The sequence below is a fragment of the Microcaecilia unicolor genome, chromosome 12 (assembly GCF_901765095.1).
Source record: "Microcaecilia unicolor chromosome 12, aMicUni1.1, whole genome shotgun sequence".
NCBI lineage: Eukaryota > Metazoa > Chordata > Amphibia > Gymnophiona > Siphonopidae > Microcaecilia > Microcaecilia unicolor.
Window position 1 is genome coordinate 39,075,752 of NC_044042.1, and position 22,590 is coordinate 39,098,341.

The 22,590-nt window shown below is 45.7% G+C and overlaps 1 protein-coding gene across 1 annotated transcript; it reads right to left on the reverse strand.

The window, feature by feature from the left end:
• Positions 1 to 2,435: 2,435 nt before the first annotated feature.
• Positions 2,436 to 7,888, reverse strand: CRYAB (crystallin alpha B). Its single transcript, XM_030220758.1, has 3 exons — positions 7,616 to 7,888; positions 4,759 to 4,881; positions 2,436 to 2,769 (listed from the first exon to the last, which is right to left on the reverse strand). Exons 1-3 carry the CDS (start codon positions 7,811 to 7,813, stop codon positions 2,566 to 2,568), a joined length of 525 nt encoding a protein of 174 aa, XP_030076618.1. The 5' UTR covers positions 7,814 to 7,888; the 3' UTR covers positions 2,436 to 2,565.
• Positions 7,889 to 22,590: the final 14,702 nt, after the last annotated feature.

Consider the following 22,590-nt stretch of genomic DNA (forward strand, 5'->3'; position numbering starts at 1 on the left):
CTGCAGTCCTGTTTGTCATCAGGCCTGAATGGCCTAGCAAGCAGCAATGTAAATTCTTTCCAGTCATCCTCTGGAGTGCAGGGCAGTCCAAGGTGGAAGAGGGCCTATTTGCAGCTGTTTTTGGCTCTTCTGAAGTGGATGCTCATCTCTCCTCAGCCCTGAAGGCCTAATTCCAAAATTATTGCTTGGATGCTATTAATTTCAACTTAAGACCCTGCTTGTAAGCATGCTTGCCTGTTGTAAGAATTACTGAGTACTAAGTAAACCGTTCGTACAGTGCAGTCTGCACTTCTAAGACTGAGGGTTATTCTATAATACAGGGATTCTCAACCAATCCTTGGACACACCTAGCCAGTCAGGTTTTCAGAATAGCCATGAAGAATATGCATGAGAAAGATTTGCTCATAATGAAGGTAGGGCATGCAGATCTTTCTCATGCATATTAATTGTAGGTATCCTGAAAACCTGACTAGCTAGGTGTGTTCAAGAAGTGGAGAGAGAATCTCTGCTATAATGGGATAAAATGATAAGCAGGGACCTATTTCAATCCAATTCTATAAAGAAAAGTTGATGCCTACTTTTCTTTATGAAATACTAGTGCTAGTGGAAGAAAATGTGCTTTACAGTTATGGTGAAATTGTTTACATCAGCCCATGCCTAGATTTTATCCACATGTGTAAATTGTAGAATGTTATAATTTATGTGCATATTTGTTGCTCCATCCGTGGATGCGCCATTAAAACACAGCACATACTTTTCCACTATTTGGTATACTAACAGAGATCATTTATGCTCTTAAGTGGCAACTTGTCCACATAAATAACTAGAAGACCACATGTTCCTGCCACCTAGGTGGCTCCTTATACAGTTACCTCCATATGACTTTTTCTTTGGTTTGTTTGTTTTCGTATCTCAGCAAAGGGAATGTAGAGGGAATATTACATAAGTGCATAAGTAATGCCACACTGGGAAAAGACCAAAGGTCCATCGAGCCCAGCATCCTGTCAACGGCAGCGGCCAATCCAGGCCAAGGGCACCTGGCGAGCTTCCCAAACGTACAAACATTCTATACATGTTATTCCTGGAATTGTGGATTTTTTCCCAAGTCCATTTAGTAGTGATTTATGGACTTGTCCTTTAGGAAACCGTCTAACTGTTCATGGACAGTAGATAGGTAGAGTTACAGCAACACTGCACATGGCTCTGTCCAGATATGTAGAAGGGAGATGAAATAGATCAAATTGAGGGGCATAATTGAACGAAAACGCCTATCTCCATGGGCATTTATCTCCAAGAACGGGTCCGTGAAGGGGTGGACCGAACCATATTTTGGGAAAAAATAGACGCCCATGTTTTATTCAACAATGTGTGAGCTGGGCGTTTTTGTTTTTCAGCGATAATGAAAAATGAAAGCGCCCAGCTCAAAAACGAATAAATCCAAGGCATTTGTTCGTGGGAGGGGCCAGGATTCGTAGTGCACTGGTCCCCCTCACATGCCAGGACATCAACCGGGCACCCTAGGGGGCACTTTTACAAAACCAAAATAAAAGGTAAAAGAGCTCCCAGGTGCATAGCACCCTTCCCTTGTGTGTTGAGCCCCCCAAATCCCCCTCAAAACCCACTGCCCACAAGTCTACACCATTACTAAAGCCCTAAGGGGTGAAGGGGGGCACCTACATGTGGGTACAGTGGGTTTGGGGGGGTTGGACGACTAATAAGCATTAAGCAGCACAATTGTAACAGGTAGGGGGGATGGGCCTGGAGTCCACTGCACCCCCTAACAACTCCTCCAGTGACCTGCATACTGCTGTCAGGGAGCTGGGTATGACATTTGAGGGTGAAAATAAAAAGTTGTGAAACTTCATTTTTTGTGGTGGGAGGGGGTTAGTGACCACTGGGGGAGTCAGGGGAGGTCATCCCCGATTCCCTCCAGTGGTCATCTGGTCATTTAGGGCACTTTTTGGGGCCTTATTCGTGAAAAAACAGGGTCCAGGAAAAGTGTCCTAAATTCTAGCTAAAAACGCATACTTTTTTCCCATTATCGGTGAAATGCGCCCATCTTTGTTCGGCAGATAACCACGCCCCAGTTCCGCCTTCGCCACACCTCTGACACGCCCCATCAACTTTGTCCGCATCCGCGACGGAGTGCAGTTGAAAACGTCCAAAAATTGGCTTTCGATTATACCGCTTTATTCGTTTTTGTGAGATAAACGTCCATCTCCCGATTTAGGTCGGAACTTGGGCGTTTTTCTCGTTCGATTATAAGGTGGCTAGTCACTCTGTGTGTGCCATGGTACTAATGCCATGTATATCCAAGGATACCATTGCAACCACAGAATGCCAACATTCTCTTCTGTGGCATTTTCCACCAATATTGTTATCATGAGACTTTATCTTTTGATTGTCCTCAACATTGAAAGTAGTGAAAAGCCAAGTGCTTAATCTCGGTTTATTTAGTTTTGTACAGGGCTTGTTATCTGTGCTGTTCCAAAGATAAAGTACATATAACCAGTCCTGGGAAGGTCTCCTTTGATTGGAAAGAGTTCAGTGGTCCAAGAGCTTGGTCTACTCCTTGGGAGCTCCTACGGCGGCAGACTTTTCCTCACAGGTGATGGGAATGATGCGCTCAGGCCTGACTGCCAACTTCCTTGGTCCTGTCACCGTCAGTACGCCATCTGTCGACAGGCACGAGGTGATGCATAGTGGGTCCACGTCCGTCGGTACCTTATACCTCCGGAAGAAGTCCCTGGAAATGAAGCCATGCTCGTCCTGGAAACAAAGGGACCGGGGTGTTTAAGGAGAGCTAGTGCAAGTTTAACAGGGTAGGGTCAAACATGAGCAAGCTTAGACAAGTGCTCAGGACACAAATCTAGTGAAAAGAGCAAGTCGTAAGAACAATCTGAAAAAGGGACTGAGGGCTCCAAACCCAACCAGTCAGATCTAGCAAGAAGCTCGTTCTGTATAACCAAAGTATGCAGATTTGTGTGTTGCACATATACCCACTAATTTTATATGGGGCGCGTGCAGTTAGGTGCAACTGATTGCCAAGTTATAGAATAACACCAGTTATGTGCGTAACTTAATTTGTTAATAGGTACTAAATTGACACATGTTTGGCAACAACAAATAGTAATAATTGTCTTTAAGCAGCACTAAAGGCAGTGGGCTCTCACGGGCTTGTGAGAGCTGTTTGTTAAGTTTTAAGAATTTTGGCAGCCTGTTTGTTAAGTTTTAAGAATTTTGGCAGCCGATTGTTAAAGTAGCCCTCCCCCCATGGCTACTTTAACAACTGGCTCCCAAAGCACCTCCTGAATTCTCTTTTACTTTGCTGGTGGGGATCCTGAGCACAGCCAGCCAAGTAAATAGACTGCTGCTGCTCCCTGCTCCTTGTTTCCAGCTCTGAGCATGAGTCTGGTACTTTTCCTGCATGCATGAGAAGTCCCAGCTTGCTGCTCAGAGCCAAAAACAAGCAGCAGGGAATGGTAGTCCATTTATTGGCTGGTGGGGTTCAGCATCCCTGCCAGCAAAGATATACCTAGTGCACCCGCATGATGGGGGGGTTGCGAGGTATGCGTTGCCCCATCGACTCCCTTTTTTTCCCTCCCACAGGTCCAGAATCTGCCGCTTCCTCCTTCTTCCCCCACTGCTGCTGCAGTGCTTTCAGCTTACATTTTCGGGCCATCCATGATTCATACAGGCACTGTAGAGACTTCCCTCTTCCGCATCCAGCCCTTGTAACAGGAAGTTGCATCAGATAAGGCTGGACGTGGCAGAGGGAAGGCCCCGGAGTGCCTGTATGAATCGCTGACAGCCTGAAAATGTCAGTTGCAAGTACTGCAGCAGCAGCGGGGGAAGGAGAAGGAAGCGGCAGCAATCCTGGACCTACAGGAAGGAAGGTAGCGAGCGATGCTGGATTTGGGGAAGGTAGAGGTGTGCTGGACTTATGGGAGGAGGGGGGCTGCAGGGAAGGGAGAGATGTGCTGGACTATCTGGGAGGAGAGAGACTGCAGGGAATGGTGTGCTGGACTCTTTGGGAAGAGGGGGTCTGCAGGGAAGGGAGATGTGTACTGGACTTTCTGGGAGGAAAGGTGTGCTGGAGTGAGAGGAGGGGGCTGCAGGGAAAGGAAAGGGAGACATATGTGGTGGGGGGGGCAGAGACCTATGTGGCCAGGGAGTGGACCCATGTGGCCAGAGAGGATGCGGAGACCTATGTTCCCAGGAGGGCGGTGCCACAAAAAATTACTCGGACACTAAGGGTGCCATGAGCCAAAAATGTTTTGGAACCACTGGTGTACATTTTAGCCTGCAGAGAGGGTAGGCAGTTTTCAAATAGTTCATTTATCTTGGGGCATGGCTTCATTATGTATGTGTGTGTACAGATACATATGTACATATGAAACTAAGTCATATTTTAAATTATGTTATCGAATCCTGGGTTTTCATAGGATCATTCCGGGAAGGGGTGGCACTGGACTGATCTTTACAGAGTCTAGAGATTGAAATATCAGTGCGGAGGGAACCAGGAGCCTGAAAGTTATTTCAGGGTGGGGCACAAGACTGAAGAGTCATGAAGGGCATCTTGTACCCTTGCATCAGCCCTGTCTGCAGGGGCACAGCCAGACAGTAGTCTTGTGGAGACTGAGGGGCAGCTGATTGTCCACATGCCTAATGGCAGCTGGAGATATAAATCCATTACTAGAGGTAATACCCACTATTCTGGCTAGGCAAGAAACAGTTTATTATAGTCAGCCCGCCTACTTGGTGTTCTTTGTGCTTCCCCTGGATCTCAATCACATCTCCCATCACTTTCACTTTCAGCTCCTCAGGTGAGAAATGTTTCACATCCTGGTTTATGGAGAATTTGTCCTTCTCTAATCGCAGCTGGGGGAGGAAAAAAAGACAGTGTTCAGAAAGTACATAAGTAATGCCAAACTGGGAAAAGACCAAGGGTCCATCGAGCCCAGCATCCTGTCCACAACAGCGGCCAATCCAGGCCAAGGGCACCTGGCAAGCTTCCCAAACGTACAAACATTCTATACATGTTATTCCTGGAATTTTGGATTTTTCCCAAGTCCATTTAGTAGCGGTTTATGGACTTGTCCTTTAGGAAACCGTCCAACCCCTTTTTAAACTCTGCTAAGCTAACCGCCTTCACCGGCAACAAATTCCAGAGTTTAATTATACGTTGGGTGAAGAAAAATTTTCTCCAATTTGTTTTAAATTTACTACACTGTAGTTTCATCGCATGCCCCCTAGTCCTAGTATTTTTGGAAAGCGTGAACAGATGCTTCACATCCAACTGTTCCACTCCACTCATTATTTTATATACCTCTATCATGTCTCCCCTCAGCCGTCTCTTCTCCAAGCTGAATAGCCCTATCCTCCTTAATCTTTCTTCACAGGGAAGTCGTCCCATCCCCGCTATCATTTTAGTCGCCCTTCGCTGCACCTTTTCCAATTCTACTATATCTTTCTTGAGATGCAGCGACCAGAATTGAACACAATACTCAAGGTGCGGTCGCACCATGGAGTGATACAACGGCATTATAACATCCTCACACCTGTTTTCCATACCTTTCCTAATAATACCCAACTTTCTATTCGCTTTCCTAGCCGCAGCAGCACACTGAGCAGAAGGTTTCAGCGTATTATCGACGACGACACCCAGATCCCTTTCTTGGTCCGTAACTCCTAACATGGAACCTTGCAGGACAGCAATCCATGAGGAATGGCATTAGTCTAGGATGCACTAAGAGTAGAGTTATCTCAAATTAACCTAGGATGCACTAGAAGGTAGGGCTACCCCAAGCAGCACTGTTTCATAGCACATAGACGCATTCGAAAAATCACTCTCAGGTAACTTATTGCTGGGACTGTAAGCTCTTTGATGGAGGGGGGCAATTTTGTATTTAATGTGCATGCGTGACTTGTATCGACTTATCTAGGCTTACCAAGTTCAGTACTATGCACATTAAAGCACTGTGCAACTCTATATAAGAATAAAGACAAGAAATACATTTTCTTGTGGAATGTTGATGCTTCTTTATCTCTGATGGAAAACAGGGGAGCTGATGGACTCATAACACTCACCGGTCACTTGTACGTGATTTTAAAATGTCTGAATAAATAGTCATTTTCAGTGTCAGATTGAGGTCTGTAGAAATTTTGGTGGACATTCATCCTTCTGCTTAGTTGGATAGGGGAGGAGGGTATCAGGTGGAAGCTGAGGTCCTTCATTTGTCACAGAGCCGGTACAGCACAGCCAATAGCAGTGTAAGTTTCTCCTACAGCAGACTATCCCACCAGTGTGGCTCCCAAGAGTGAGTGATCTACCAAATATGGGGAACCTAAAAGGTCTGGGTTCAAATCCTGCTGCTACTGCTTCTCTTCCTCCCCCCATCTCTCCTCAGGCAAATCACCATCTCTCTCATGACAGCTTCTTTTGAGAATGAATTTCTACCCGTATGTAATTTATTTAGGGTGTCACAAAAATATATTTTAAAAAACCCAAACAAACAAACATCCAAACGTTGAAAAACAGAATTGGTCTTCTCTCTCTGCAATATAAAGTCATTTAGTTTCTTTTTAAGGAGTCATGTTCCTATCTCATGTAGCATTCTGTAATCTTACAATATATCAAAAACAGTTCATTTCTCTAGTTAAGGTTTGTTCACTTTTGCCACTCACATGCACGCATGGCAGATGGCACATGTGGTATGTAATACACCCAGAATCTTTCCATGTAGAAATATTTTCTAATGTTGCTGCTGAATCTACTCTTTTTTTAAACTTCATATTCTAACTTCTTGCCTAGAATTGTAGGATAGAGCGGGTTATACAAATTTTTAAATAAATAAATATATTGTGAAAAACATGAGTAGTGTATGTATTATATCTTGGAAGTATTTAAATGCCCTTATGATATCTTTTCCCTCCAAGTACAGATGTGTCCCCCTCTCCCCCTTAGGAGGAGATATATGCCTTCATCAATTATTTTCCTTTTCCAAAAACATGCTTTTGATAAGAATCAACAACCTTTTAAGGTTAAATAACTTATAGTGTTACATTAGCTTTCACTAATATGCAGAAGGTTAGACCCTCCCGAATGAGTAGTCTTGTGGTTATAGCACTGGGTTTGACATCCTGGGGTCCCTGGTTCAAAACCTGTTGCTCATTGTAATCTTGGGCAAGTTACTTAACCTTCCATTGCTTCAGGTATAGAAGTTAGATTGTGAGACCCTCCAGGAACAGGGAAATATCTAAAGTGTGCTTGACTGCAACTCACCTTCTATGTTTGTGCAGCGCTGCGTACGCCTTGTAGCGCTATAGAAATGCTAAATAGTAGTAGTAGTAGAGCTACTACTGAAAAAGGGATGAGCTAAATCTAAAGAAATAAATGTCAGCTCTCTGCTCTGCTCCAATTTATTTCTACAGGGGATTCATCTATCCCTCTTCAGAGCTTTCATAGGGAAGTATGGGTATGGTACTACCATAATGGTAGGTGGCAGAGACACACTGAGAGGAGGTGTGCATATGTGATATGCATGCGTGTAGAAAGGGAGAGATTATTTGGTCTAGGTGCTCAGCAAAATCCCCCAACTATCAGCTCTTTTACCTCTGAGAATCCAGTTTCTATCCAGTTTGGAAGTCTGAAGAAGGGGAACCTGAAATAGAAGGGACTCAGTGCAGCAGAAGTGGGGAGCAGGTCCGCCTCATGGAGGTGCTCCCCAAAGTTTTGTTCAAAGATCCGACTTGGTCCAAAATAGGAGAAAAATGGACGAGGGATCCAGGGTCGGTGAACGGCGATGTCCATCTCTCCTATCCCTGCAGCTGAAAGCTCTGTCTGTTATCCAACAGGAACAGCTTGAAAACCCAGCTCCTACTGCTCCTGCTCAACAAAGGGGTTTTATATACCACTGGGTACTGCCTGCCCCTCCTGTCACCCTCTGTGTGAATTTTCTGGAAAAGTGATGTCAGGGTTTTATTTTGATTGCTATTATTCAAGTTCACTACTGTCTGGTTTAATTCAGCAACTGATTATTCAGGGGATTTAACTGGCGTCACACTCAGAACCTCTTATGCTCACATTGCTAAGAATAAAAAAAAATAATATTAAGTAATTAATTAATGTAAGATCTATTGGTCAGCAAGAAGTGCTGCTGACTGACTGGTCTTTGTGTGTGCAGTGTGTTCTGGTTTACAATCACAGCTTCTTCGGATGCCTAGAGGATTATCTCAGCTACTATCCTGAGCCCAGGCAACAAGTGACAGGGCACAATGTTTTGAACAACTTTCCATAGCAGGACTCACTGTGGTTTCTGATAGCAGACCTCTTCATAAGTGTGCCTGTAAAATCCACTTTTAACTTATTGTCAGAAATATAATAAAGATGTTAATCTACCATGATTTACTGACAGGTCATTAATGTTGCATCATAGGTTATTACTGTGATTCTCGTTAAGAGGTAGCATCGTTTGAACGCAGACAGAAATTACCATAAAATAGGTGTCAAATATTCTAGTTTGACACTGCCTAGGAAAATGTGTTTTATGATTAAAAACTGACAAAAGGATATAGTTATTCCTCATGATACCACACCTACGGCTTGACAATGAAGATCGGGCTGTTCTTAAAGTAAATAAATAAAGTATATTTGTAAGATGATTGGTCTTAACTTTGTTTCACAAGAGCCCTGATTTGTATCACATTGTCAGCACCAACTTTTGGGTCTGTAGCTCAATCAGAGCCAGACCTCACAAACGCTATCATAAGCTTTCAAAAAGCAAATGCCTGGGAATTTTTCCCCTACTTTCTATCCCTTCCCAACTTATTTAGTCCAGATAATAAAGATAGAAAATATATTTTTAGTTGTAGTTTTGTAATTTGGATCAGGGGTGTAGCCAGACACCCAATTTTGGGTGGGCCTGGGCCCAAGATGGGTGGGCAGAACTCCGCCCTGTCCCACAAGCGATTTGGTCTCTCCCTCTCTTGTCTGCATGCCATATGGTCTCTCAAATATCCCCCCTCCCCTGCATACCTTTTAAGTAGCAGATTTTCATTGCTTATGTTGGTCCCACAGCCTTCCCTCTGATGCAACTTCCTATTTCCGCATAGGCGGGAATACATCAGAGGGAAGGCTGTGGGGCCGATGTGAACAGTATGCATCAGTCGCTTCTCGCTGTAGGCGAAGATCTGCTATTTACAAGGTATGCAAGAGGGACAGTTGTTGAGAGTTCTCAGCTGGTGGGGCTTGGGGATCCCTGCTACTGGGTGTGCCTGAGCCCAAAGTGGGTGGGTCTGTGCCCACCCGGGCCCACCCTTGGCTACGCCACTGATTTGAATATGTCGGCTTTGGGAATCTGAATGTGCAGCAAGTCTGATATCTTTGTATCTGGCACAGTACAGGAAGAAATGCATCTCTGTTTTTGTAACATGAAGTTTCCTTTCCTAACAGTGTGCTGCCCCTCCCCCACTCCATTCTCACATTTTAATTGCTTAGGAGGGGCTAAACTGAGCAGCCTCCTGGACATCTCCTGGCTGAAGGAAACTCATACAGCCAAGACTTGTGCTGGCTAAATCCCTGGTTATCCCTATCCTTTGGCTGTGTTTTCTCTGGGCATCATCTCTTCCTTCTTTCCTTGTCTATCATTGTCACTGCATTTCTATCTTTCCTAAAAAAAAAAAAAAAACCCCTCTTGGCTCTGAAAATAGTGTGATCTGACTTTCATTCTGCTCTGCTGTTTCATTCTACTCTGCCTATAGTGTGCTCTGTTTTAATCTGCAATATAGTGTGCTCTGTTTAATCTGCTCTGCCTGTTGTGATTTGATTGTTGTTGTTTCTATTTGGTTTATTGGTATCTGTAAATCTGAAAAGGAGATTTCAGATTTCAAAACTGCTAGCAAGTATTAGAACTTTTTTCCTTTCCTGGAGATAGGTTTTAAAACAAACACATTCCACAGGTTTTAAACTTTAAGCCCCCCCACCCTGCCCCTCAAGCCACCCACCCCAAGACTGACACTTCCTAAATAAATTTCCTAACTATTCTACTTATTGCAAATTAACTCCACCCAAATTACAACTGCCTCTGGTTGCCTATGTATGGTTGAGGAGTAAAGTTAATCTTGCACAGTATTAACCCCATCATAGCATACCTGTTCATTCCCATTCAAACAAACAGGATGACTTTTATTCTCTGTAATAATTGTGGTGTTTCAGTTTCAAGGCCAATTATCTGGAGACTTAAGGCTTGTCCTGTCTGTCATCAGCTTGCTAGTTTAAAACAGTAAGGTAAAACAGGAATTAGATGCACTTAAAGCAGCTTCTATGCCTACACAAAACCATGCAGCACAGAATCAAGCCAATTTCACACCATTGCCTCCAAGGATAAAACCACCTAGGAATAGATGGTTCACAGTAGGCTCAGGAAGACTTCGCTATGTGCACCAGAGCCATCCGCCCTCACAAGTGTTGCCCCTACAGAATTCTTTTGCTCCATTACAGCATAGTGATGATCCTGAAAATAGAACTGAGGCAGAAGAGAAATAAATGAAGTTGGAACAAAAGGATATGAAAGGTACCCAAAGAGAAAAGACAACCCCAAATCACAAATGTTGAAGCACATACCAGGAAATGTACATTGAAAGCGATGGCCACAAATGCTCGCAGTCTAAGCAATAAAGTTCATGACCTTCAAGCCCTGATGTTGGAGGCAGACTTAGACCTTGTTGCAATCACAGAGACGTGGCTAAATGGTTCCCATGAATGGGATGCAAACATACCAGGCTATAATCTATTTAGGAAGGATAGAGAGGGTCGTAAAGGTGAAGGAGTAGCTCTGTATGTGAGAAATGATATCACGGCGACTGAAATGACAGGGACCTGGGGAAAAGAAGAAGCGATATGGATCACCTTAAAAAGAGATGATAGAACCTCAGTCCATGTGGGTGTTGTCTACAGACCCCCGACACAACTGGAAGAACTAGATAGGGATCTGATCGCGGATATTCAAAAGTTAGGAAAGAAGAGGGAGGTGCTGTTGCTGGGAGATTTCAATCTGCCGGATGTAGATTGGAAGGTTCCGTCGGCGAAATCGGAGAGAAGTAGACAGATCGTGGATGCTTTCCAAAGTGTTTTGCTCAGACAAATGGTGACGGAACCCACGAGGGAGGGAGCGACGCTGGATCTGGTGCTCACAAATGGGGATAGCGTGTCAAATATCCGAGTGGGTGCCCACCTGGGCAGCAGTGACCATCAAACGGTTTGGTTTGATATTACAGCTAAAGTGGAGAGCGGCCACTCAAAACTCAAAGTTCTGGATTTCAAGCGTGCTGACTTTAGTAAAATGGGGGAATACCTGAGGAAGAAGATGATGGGCTGGGAGGAAATACGAGAAGTGGAAGGACAGTGGTCCAGGCTGAAAGAAGCTATAAATAAGGCCACAAACCTTTATGTAAGGAAAGTAAATAAAAGCAAGAGAAAAAGGAAACCGATATGGTTCTCCAAGCAAGTGGCTGAGAAAATAAAGGCTAAAGAGTTGGCGTTCCATAAATACACAAAAACTAAAGAAAAGGAACATGAGGAGGAATACAGGATGAAACTGAAAGAAGCCAAGAGACAGATATGTCTGGCAAAAGTGCAAGCGGAAGAAAAATGGCTAGAAATGTAAGGAGGGGTGACAAAAATTTCTTCAGGTATATAAGTGAAAGGAGAATGGCTAAAAAGGGAATTGTGAGACTAAGAGATACTGCGAACCGCTATGTGGATAATGATGAAGAAAAAGCAAATTTGCTAAATAGATACTTTTGTTCTGTTTTCACAGAAGAAAATCCTGGAGAAGGACCGTGATGGACTGCAAAAAGTATAAATGAGATTGAAGTGAATAGAGCACCGTTCACGGAAGACAGTGTGTATGAACAGCTTGAAAAGCTAAAGGTGGATAAAGCCATGGGACCGGACGGGATCCACCCCAGGATATTGAGGGAGCTCAGAGAGGTTCTGGCGGGTCCTCTTAAAGATTTGTTTAACATATCCTTGCAGACGGGAGAGGTTCCGAAGGATTGGAGAACGGCGGAGGTGGTCCCTCTTCACAAGAGTGGTGATAGGGAAGAAGCTGGAAACTACAGGCCGGTAAGCCTCACTTCGATTATTGGAAAAATAATGGAAGCGATGCTGAAGGAAAGGATAGTGAATTTCCTGGAAGCCAATAAGTTGCAAGATCTGAGACAACATGGTTTTACCAAAGGGAAATCGTGCCAAATGAATCTCATTGAGTTATTTGATTGGGTGACAGGAGAATTGAATCAGGGACGAGCTATGGACATAATCTACTTAGATTTCAGCAAAGCTTTTGACACGGTTCCCCACAGGAGGCTCTTAAATAAACTGGAAGGGCTGAAGATAGGACCTGAAGTGGTGAACTGGATTAGGAACTGGTTGACGGACAGAAGCCAGAGGGTGTTGGTGAATGGAATTCGCTCGGAGGAGGGAAAGGTGAGTTGTGGTGTGCCTCAGGGATCGGTGCTGGGACCGATTCTGTTCAATATATTTGTGAGTGACATTGCCGAAGGGTTAGAAGGTAAAGTTTGCCTATTTGCGGATGATACTAAGATCTGCAACAGAGTGGACACCCAGGAGGGAGTGGAAAACATGAAAAAGGATCTGAGGAAGCTAGAAGAATGGTCTAAGGTTTGGCAATTAAAATTCAATGCGAAGAAATGCAAAGTGATGCACTTAGGGAATAGAAACCCTCGGGAGATGTATGTGTTAGGCGGGGAGAATCTGATAGGTACGGACGGGGAGAGGGATCTTGGGGTGATAGTATCTGAGGATCTGAAGGCGACGAAACAGTGTGACAAGGCGGTGGCTGTAGCTAGAAGGTTGTTAGGCTGTATAGAGAGAGGTGTGACCAGCAGAAGAAAGGAGGTGTTGATGCCCCTGTATAAGTCGTTGGTGAGGCCCCACCTAGAGTATTGTGTTCAGTTTTGGAGGCCGTACCTTGCGAAGGATGTAAAAAGATTTGAAGCGGTGCAAAGAAAAGCTATGAGAATGGTAAGGGATTTGCGTTACAAGACGTATGAGGAGAGACTTGATGACCTGAACATGTATACTTTGGAAGAAAGGAGAAACAGGGGTGATATGATACAGAAGTTCAAATATTTGAAAAGTATTAATCCGCAAACGAACCTTTTCCGGAGGTGCGAAGGCAGCAAAATGAGAGGACATGAAATGAGATTGAAGGAGGGCAGACTCAAGAAAAAATGTCAGGAAGTATTTTTTTCACGGAGAGAGTAGTGGATGCTTGGAATGCCCTCCCGCGGGAGGTGGTGGAAATGAAAACGGTAACAGAATTCAAACACGCGTGGGATAAACATAAAGGAATCCTATTCAGAAGGAATGGCTCCTAAGTAGCTTAGCCGAGATTGGGTGGCAGAGCCAGCCGGTGGTGGGAGGCGAGGATAGTGCTGGGCAGACTTATACGGTCTGTGCCAGTGCCAGAGCCAGTGGTGGGAGGTGGGGCTGGTGGTTGGGAGGTGGGGATAGTGCTGGGCAGACTTACACGGTCTGTGCCCTGAAGAGGACAGGTACAAATCAAAGTAGGGTATACACAAAAAGTAGCACATATGAGTTTGTCTTGTTGGGCAGACTGGATGGACCATGCAGGTCTTTTTCTGCCGTCATTTACTATGTTACTATGTTACATAGAGGCATATTTTCAAAGCACTTTGGGAGGCTAAGTTCCATAGGTTTCTATGGAACTTTGGGAGGCTAAGTGCTTTGAAAATGAGCTTGATGGTAATACTTTTAAAACAAATAGGAGAAAATATTTTTTTTCACTCAATATATAATTAAGCTCTGGAACTCTTTGCTGGAGGATGTGCTAAAAGCAGTTGGCACAGCTGGGTTTTAAAAAGGATCCAGACCTTCAATTGTGGGGAGGGAGGAGGGGAGCACACAATTTTCAGGTTTATTAAAATATGATATACCGCCCTAGAGTGGAATAAAAACTTTCAAAGTGGATTACATTATTAAAATCAATAAGTAGAAAGAAGAAAAGGAAATAAGAATAGTGGATATTAGAAGAGAGGAAAGGAATGCTGTCAATTATATAACACAATTTTAGAGCAAGTTAAAAGTGCTAGAAATGCAGGATCCCCTTCTGTATCTGCAAATTATTCCAGGGAAACAACTTTTGAATGGTGACTAGGTGCTGAAGGCATTTTGAAAAAGAAAAGTTTTAAGGGAGGATCAGAAACTGGAACAGGATCTTTCTAGATGAAGGTGAAGGCACAGGGCATTCCAGAGAGCTGGACGGAAAGCTCTAGAACAGGCTTTTCCAACCTATGGCCTGAGGACCAGAATCTGGCCTACCAAGTGCTTTTTTTCTGGCCCTCGGAAGCTTGCCAATTCTTGCGATGCTTACAGTAGGATTCCTGCTTCCTCATCACAACTCAGCTCTCTGTAAGCTTGAGCCATGTGGTGCCGGAAAGTCAGCTTGGTCTTGCGGTTTCAAATCTTGTGAAACCAACCCACATGGCCCAAGCTTGCAGAGTTGTGGTGGGGAAACAGGAATCTCATTGTTTCCTCTGCAGCTGAAGCCAGGTGTGAGTAAAGACACTGGGCAAAGACTGGAGAAGGGGGAGTACATGAGAGAGAGAGACCGGGTAAAGTTTGGGAAGGGAACAATCAGTGGTGTGCTGGTAAATTTTTAACAACAGGCTCTCTCCCCGGTCCACCTCGGCGCCCCCCTGTCCACCTCTGCGCCCCCCCCCCCCCAAATTGCAGAGCTGGCTGTAGCTGAGGGGGGGGGGGGGGACTAAGGGCACGACGAACGAACTCATCCAAGCAAGCAGGGAGGGAAGGCTGGAGACGCAGCAGGGCTTAAATAAGGCGGCGCTTCAACGGAGAGGTACTAAACCAGATGGATGGGAGCGGGAGGGGACGGTGGGGGGTGAAGGAAAATCGCTGCACATGTTTGGGAGCAGGAGGGGAGGTAAGCATGGCGCCCTCCTGCCATGCTTACCTCTGTAATGGAGCCGGCTCGCCTCAAACAGCAACCAGCTCGCAAGAGCTGCCAAAAATTAACAAGCGGCTCTTGCGAGCCGGACAGAGCCGGCTCCAGCACACCACTGGGAACAATGTTGAATTTTTCCACATGAAATAGGCTTCAAAATATGATGGTGCATGTTTTGGCCCTCCAAATATGTACAAAATATAAAATGTGGCCTATGATAGAAAAAGGTTGAACAAGTCTGCTTTAGAATGAGTGAATTCATAACACAGATGATGAAATGAGGGGATATGTAATAAGTTAGACTGTCTTGATGTTAAAGTTCAAGATGGGGTATAGGCCAGCGGTTCCAAAACTGTACACTGCAGCGAACTCTAAGGGGTGCCGCAGAAAATCCTGACCTTCCTTCCACCACCCACAATTAAATTAAATCAAATGACTTATTTATATTCCACACCAGAGACCAAGTATGGACCAGGCAGATTTAAAAAAACAGGAAAAGCCTTGATGCAGTGATGCCTTGCTCTACTGAATCCCTTATATTGTATGGTGAGCCCTTCAAAACCCACCAAAAACCTACTGTAGCCAACTATTTACCACTACAGTAGCCCTTCTGTCTGCAGGTGTCACCTACATGTGGGTACAGTAGGATATTGTGGGTTTTGGAGGGCTGACACTTTCCACCAGAAGTGTACCAGTTACAGTGGAATATGGGCCTGGGTCTCCTTCTCTACAGTGCACCATTGCACGAACCACTAAGCTACTCCAGGGACATGCTTGATGCTCTAATAGGACTAGCCATGACATCTGAGGCTGTCATAGAGATTGGTATGTACTATTTCTTTTCCATCTTTGAGGGGTGGTAGGGGGGTCGGTGGCCACTGGGAGAGTAAAGAAGGGTCATTCCTTTATTTCTTCAGTGATCATTTAGGGCACTTTTTTGTGGCTTAGTCATTATTAAAACAGGTCTAGCTCAAAACATCTTGGTTTTAGTCCTGGATGTTTTGGTTTTGTTCCATTATGGCAGAAAAACGTTCAAGTGTTAGGAAAACCCAAATCCTGCCCTTAACACGCCCCCCTTATGATTTGGATGCACTACAGACGAACTGCATAGATAAACATCTGCAAAATAGGTTTTGAAAATAGCAATGTGAACATTTTGGCAAGCAAAATACACAAATGTTGTTTTATGCCAGTTTATAAACATTTTTTTCTTTTGAAAATGAGCCCCCTAGTTACTAATAACCAGGGGCGCAGCTATGTGGGGCCACGGGGCAAAGGGCCCCCGTAGATTTGGCCCTGTCCCCCCCCCCCCCCGCCGCCAACCCTCCCATGCCGCCACCGCCATCGGGTACCTTTGCTGGCGGGGGTCCCCAACCCCCGCCAGCCGAGGTCCTCTTCTCCAGCACAGCCGCGTTGCTGATCTGCAAGGGCAGGCTTCTGTTTCTGTGAGTCTGACGTCCTGCTCAATCTTTCCTCCTTTTTCTGAACACCAGACTAATCAAATTGCATAGATATCTACTTTTGAATAAGTCATCTAGCGATGTTACTGTTGTAGGAGGAAAAGCCTCAAACAAATGATAGGTTCCTCAATCGACTTTAGGGAGGCCCATATACATTCATCACCGGCACAAAAACCTCTTGTCTTTAATTCTCTTAGATGAAGCAAACACCTTCAAGTGGCTCTTAAACCAGCTTTATGTCAATATGTGCAAAAACAATTCTCTCTCCAGCTGCTGTCTTCCGCTCAGTCTCTTCCCACTAACCACGGCCCAACTTTGGCCAAGGTTTCGACTCCTGCATCAGGGTCTGTGGTGTCCTCAGACCGGTATATTATCACTGGAACTTTTCAAGTTAGTTTTTTTTTGTGTCAGTGATGAATGTATGGGCCTCCCTAAAGTCGACTGAGGAATCGACAAAGGAGTAAGCTATTATTTGTTTGAGGCTTTTCCTCCTACAACAGTAACATTGCTAGATGACTTATTCAAAAGTAGATATCTATGCAATTTGATTAGTTTGGTGAACAGAGTGATATTCTATAAGCTCTAGTGGAGGAGTGGCCTAGTGGTTAGGGTGGTGGACTTTGGTCTTGAGGAACTGAGTTCAATTCCCACTTCAGGCACAGGCAGCTCCTTGTGACTCTGGGCAAGTCACTTAACCCTCCATTGCCACATTGAGCCTGCCATGAGTGGGAAAGCGCGGGGTACAAATGTAACAAAAAAAAAAGTAGTTACATATTTAGATTAGCTCCTTTTTCTGGAGCCATATGGTAACCCAGTCTGCCCATACATGTAAGATGCATTCTTTTACTATGTAAGCAGTGGTGTGCTGGTAAATTTTTAACAACAGGCTCTCTCCCCGGGCCACCTCAGCGCCCCCCCCCCCCCCCCCCGACCACCTCTGCGCCCCCCCAAAATTGCAGAGCTGGCTATAGCGGGGGAGGAGGGCAATGCATTACTCTCTCCAGGAAAAAAAATTAAATGATCCCAGGTTCCAATCTAATTCATGTTTAATGTGGGATAAAATGACATAAATAAGTAAATAAATATAAACTTTTAATGTTGAGCACCTGATTCTCAAAGTGAACATATTCCAAACACTAAATGAAAATAAAATGATTTTTTTTCTACCTTTGTTGTCTGGTGACTGTTTTTCTGATCATGCTGGCCCAGTATCCGATTCTGCTGCTATCTGTCCTCTTAACTCTGTTTCCAGGGCTTTCTTTCCATTGATTTCTTTCCTCCTTTCTTCTTCATTTCTGGTCCTCAGCTTCTGCCTATTTTCTTCATCCATGTGCAGTTTTTCTCCTCTCTTCCTTTTCCCTCATCGCATCTCCTTCCTTACTCTTCTCTCCCCTCCATCCATGTCCAACATTTATTCTCTCTCCCCTCCTCTCTCCTGCATGCACCCAGATGTCCAGCAGTGACCCTTCTCTCCCCTGCTTGCACCCATGTCCAGCAGTGACCCTCCTTTTCCCTGCCCTGCATGCACCCATGTCCAGCAGTGTACCCTCCTCTCCCCTGCATGCACCCATGTCCAGCGACCCCCTCCATCCACCCATGCCCACCAGCGACTCTTTTCCCCCCTACCACCCCCTCCCGAGTTGTTTTATGAAATTCTTCTTCTCCTCCCTCCTTCCCGATCCGGTCCCTCACCGCATGCCCGCTTGTTTTTTAAATTCTTCGCTTCCGGCGCCGAGTCGCCGACTGTCCTGAGTCCTCCCTTGCCGATTCGCACTTCAAAATGGCCGCCGAGACTTCAGCCGAAGTCTCGCGAGGCCACCTCTGGAAGTCTCGACAGCCATTTTTAAAGCGCAAATCAGCAAGGGAGGACTCAGGACAGTCGGCGACTCGGCACTGGAAGCGAAGAATTTAAAAAACAAGCGGGCGGTGAGGCGGATCCGGAGGGAGGGAGGAGTGCCAGAGCCGGCTCGCTATTTGCAACAACCGGCTCGCAAGCCGGAAGAAAATTTAACAACCGGCTCTTGCGAGCCGGTGCGAGCTGGCTCCAGCACACCACTGCCTTTAACAAAGGCTTAAAGGTTAGCTGGGAAAATTCTGTCTGCAAAAACCCCCGGTAGCTGGTTCAGATAATGGGACCCTCCACGTTAAACAATGAGTTGCACATTGAATAGAAGGAGACTCAATGAAGAGATTGGACAACTAATTGAGATGGTTGAATATACTGCAAGGGCTACTCAACAATAACGTGCAATTAGCATGTGCTGATAGGCAAATTAGCTAAAAATGCTTTAACACATTTTGCGGTAAGCCTTTTTTCCTCCGTTAAGTGTGTGCTTAACATGGTTTAGTAAAAGGGCTTGCCTAAGATCACAAGGAGCAGTAGTAAGATTTGAATCCTGGCTGTTCCAGTTGTTAGTCTGCTGCTCTATGGAAATGCAGGAAAGGATGTAGTTCTCTCCTCCCACAAAAAAACCCCTAATTATCCCATGCAAAAATATAAATATAGGCCCTGATTTAGATGAAGTGCCAAGATAATAACTCTAAAAAGAGGTTTCACTGGAGCGTTCCATTTTCCTAAGCAATACTTCCTCAAGCAAGCAAACAAACAATGAATTTGACAAGTTCCCTTTCTGGAATGGCTCCTGCCTTTATTCTTGCTCACAGAACATGCAATGTAGAATGTGGTTTGTCAGACCAATGCACAGTGATGTCACCACTGCTTGTCCCCTCCCTTTGTCCCTTTAAATCTGTGATTTTCTGTATAGTTGGCCTCACAGCATTCTAAGATTATTCCCTTCACAGTCATGTCCCAACGGCACCAACATACGCTTCTTTAGACTGGAAACCAGACACAGGCAGAGAGAAACAAATTGACCCCATGAAGCAGAGGTTTCAGTACATCACAAGAGATGCAATGGACTTGGGAAAATCCACTGCTTATTTCTAGGATATCTTGCCAGGTATTTGTGACCTGGATCGGACACTGTTGGAAACAGGATGCTGGGCTTGATGGACCTTTGGTCTGTCCCAGTATGGCAATACTTATGGTTGTTAATGGGCTGTAGAGCAGGCAGAATCCGAGCAGGTCCATCATCAGAACACCCAGAGACCCAACCAGTCTTTATCCTGCAAATGTGCTCCTGACAGGCTAATTTGGTGCATCATTGCAATTCCAAGTTCTCTAGGTCTCCGATGCTTAGAACTCCAGCGCTCAAGCAAACAGTGCCCACTCCACATCAGGAGAACAGCATAAAAACTTATCTCCACAATGTTCAACACTAATGACATGCAATCATATGTGCGCTGTGAGAATGAAAGTAAGGGGGAGGAATGTACCTGGTGCACGTGCACGAGAGTTTCATGGTAAGTGCAGCTCTTGCCTGCATGCTCAAGTAAACTATCAAATTGTCTAAAATTAATTATCTATTTCTTCTGCTTTGAGATCCCCACTGGCTTTTGTTTAACTCCCAAGTTTCTCATACTTTGCCACTGCTGTCACAAAAAAACAAAAAGCAGACCCTATCAGAACCCCCCTATTGGAGTGTCAATACTGATAGAATTCAGCTGAAGCTTGGATCTTCATCAGAGCCCCAAGCTGACATCATACCCAAGCCATCTAAAACAGCACAGACAGCTGAAGAACGGGTTTTCATTAGATGCCCATTTGAGTACTGCATTGATAGGCTTAAAGTGTGAATACAGCACAAAAAACTGAAGAGAATTACTGAGGGGAAGAGTTATTTTACAAAAACAAGTGAAACATCCGTAGCTCAAGAGCGCAAGCAGTTTGATTCAAAACTGTGTAAAACTATGAGAAAAAAAACAGGAGTGGAGGAGTGGCCTAGTGGTTAGGGGGGGTGGACTTTGGTCCTGGGGGAGCTGAGTTCAATTCCCACCTCAGGCACAGACAGCTCCTTGTGACTCTGGGCAAGTCACTTAACCCTCCATTGCCCCATGTAAGCCACATTGAGCCTGCCATGAGTGGGGAAGTGCAGGGTACAAATATAACAAAAATAAAAAAATTGAGATTAACCAGTAGAGTGCTGTCTAAGGGCTAGTCTAAGGGAGAAGGAGTGGACAGCCATAAAGAGGACTTGGCACTGACCAGCAGAAAGGCAGGCCAGAATTCAGGTACATCAGCATTTACCCACATGGAATTCCTTTCTTGTGCCAAAGTAAACATAATAAGCAGGGCAGGGGGGGCATCAACATTCAGGGGTGCTTAGCTTTAGCCCTCCTCTTTTTCACTGCTGCTGCTCTGCTTCTAGCCAAATGGTCTGATACACTGGCACCCTGTACTCCTCTGAGTCCTAAACTTTCAGTTTTGTGAAACCAGAAGTAGTTCATCTGTGGCCTGGAGGAGCACGCCAGACCTGTTTGACTAGAGGCAGAGCTGAAGGTGGGAGTTGATCAAGGGGACAGGTGAAAGGAGCTGGAGCTGCTGCTGAAAAAAGGGGGCAGGTGGGAGAAGAGAGAAAGGAGATGCTGGGCTGGATCAGGGGAGGGGGAAACTGATAGTTTGCGGGGAGGTTGCCAAAGACCCTAGCACCAGCCCTGATAATTATATCAAAAGATTTCTGTAATTTAAAAAAAAGCCATTTAATTAGCAGGTGAAAACCAGGAAATCCGAGAGACAAGTCATCCCATAAGAAAAAAAAAAGAGAGAGGAGGCAGAAGGAGAAAAATATGAGTGACAAAAAGAAAGACTTGCACAGGCTTCCTTCTGTTTCCAAATCAAATAATAAAAAATGAGAGATTTTAAAGTTGGGGGGAGGGGAGGAAGCAGGGCCGCCGAGAGGGGGGGACAGGGGGGACAAAATTCCCCGGGCCCGGGCCTCCAGGGGGGCCCGGCGCCTGAAGTCCCACCCGCCCTCCGTCGTCAGGAGCGGTCGCACAGGGCCTCGCGCCTCCAGGGGCCCCGCGGCACTTCCTGTCGCTCCCTGGACCCTGCCACATCGTTGGCGTCTCAGCTTCTTTCCAAGTTCCAGCCGCCCTGCATTTAAAAAGTTGCAGCGGCGGCGAAAACGCAGGCTCGTCTCTCCTTTAAGCCCTTCCCCTTCTCTCTTAGCGTGCACTGATGTAATTTCCGGCTTCCGCGAAGGCGGCACAGTGCACGCTGAGAGAGAAGGGGAAGGGCTTAAAGGAGAGACGAGCCTGCGTTTTCGCCGCCGCTGCAACTTTTTAAATGCAGGGCGGCTGTAAGGAGAGGAGGGCTGTGGTGGAAAACTGATGGCACAGCTGGGGCTGGGAACTGAAACTCGGAGGGGGGGGGGTGAAAAGGGGGGGGGGTAAGTTGGGGCCTGGGGCGAGTCATTGGACATGAAGGGGAAGGGAGGACAGGGAGCAAAGGGGATGGGTAGGGAGGGCAAGGGAGAGAGGATAGTTGCTATGGATGATGGGGAGGGTAGGAGAAATGCTGGACATGGATGGAAGTGAGGGAACACAGGAAGGAGATGCACATGGATGGAGGGGAGAGAGAGGAGAGGGCAGGGGACAGAGGAAAATCACTGGATGTGAATGAGAGGGGAGGATGGGGCAAAGGAGAATCACTGGACATAGATGGGAGAGGAGGGCAGAGGAGAATTGCTGGACATGGATGGGAGAGAGGGAAGACAGGAAGGAGATGCACATGGATGGAGGAGAGGGCAGGGGACAGAGGAAAATCACTGGATGTGAATGAGAGGGGAAGATGGGGCAAAGGAGAATCACTGGACATAGATGGGAGGGGAGGGCAGAGGAGAATTGCTGGACATGGATGGGAGAGAGGGAAGACAGGAAGGAGATGCACATGGATGGAGGGGAGAGGAGAAATTCTGGCTACAGATGGAGGAGAGGGGAGAGTTGAAATGCTGGATATAGATGGAGGGGAGGGAAGAGAGGACATGAGACGAACATGGATGGCGGGGAGGAGAGACAGAATAAATGCTGGACATGGATGGAGGAGAGAGAGGAAGGAGATGCATCCTGATGGAGATGAGGGAAAGGGAAAAGAGGAGAAAAACTGCACATGACTGGAGAAAATAGGCAAAAGCTGGATCCACTCTATACCTCTTCCAGTCAAGTCCGCGGAGGACCCAGCTTTTACCTATGGATGTAGGGCAAGAAATGAAGAAGAAAGG

Excerpts from the sequence above, each read along its gene's own strand:
- CRYAB (XM_030220758.1), bottom strand. The coding sequence starts at position 7,813 with ATGGACATCGCCGTTCACCGACCCTGGATCCCTCGTCCATTTTTCTCC. Across the intron at positions 4,882-7,615 it reads TAGAAACTGGATTCTCAGAG|CTGCGATTAGAGAAGGACAA; the intron begins GTAAAAGAGCTG and ends TTCCTCCCCCAG. Across the intron at positions 2,770-4,758 it reads GGAAGCACAAAGAACACCAA|GACGAGCATGGCTTCATTTC; the intron begins GTAGGCGGGCTG and ends CTTTGTTTCCAG.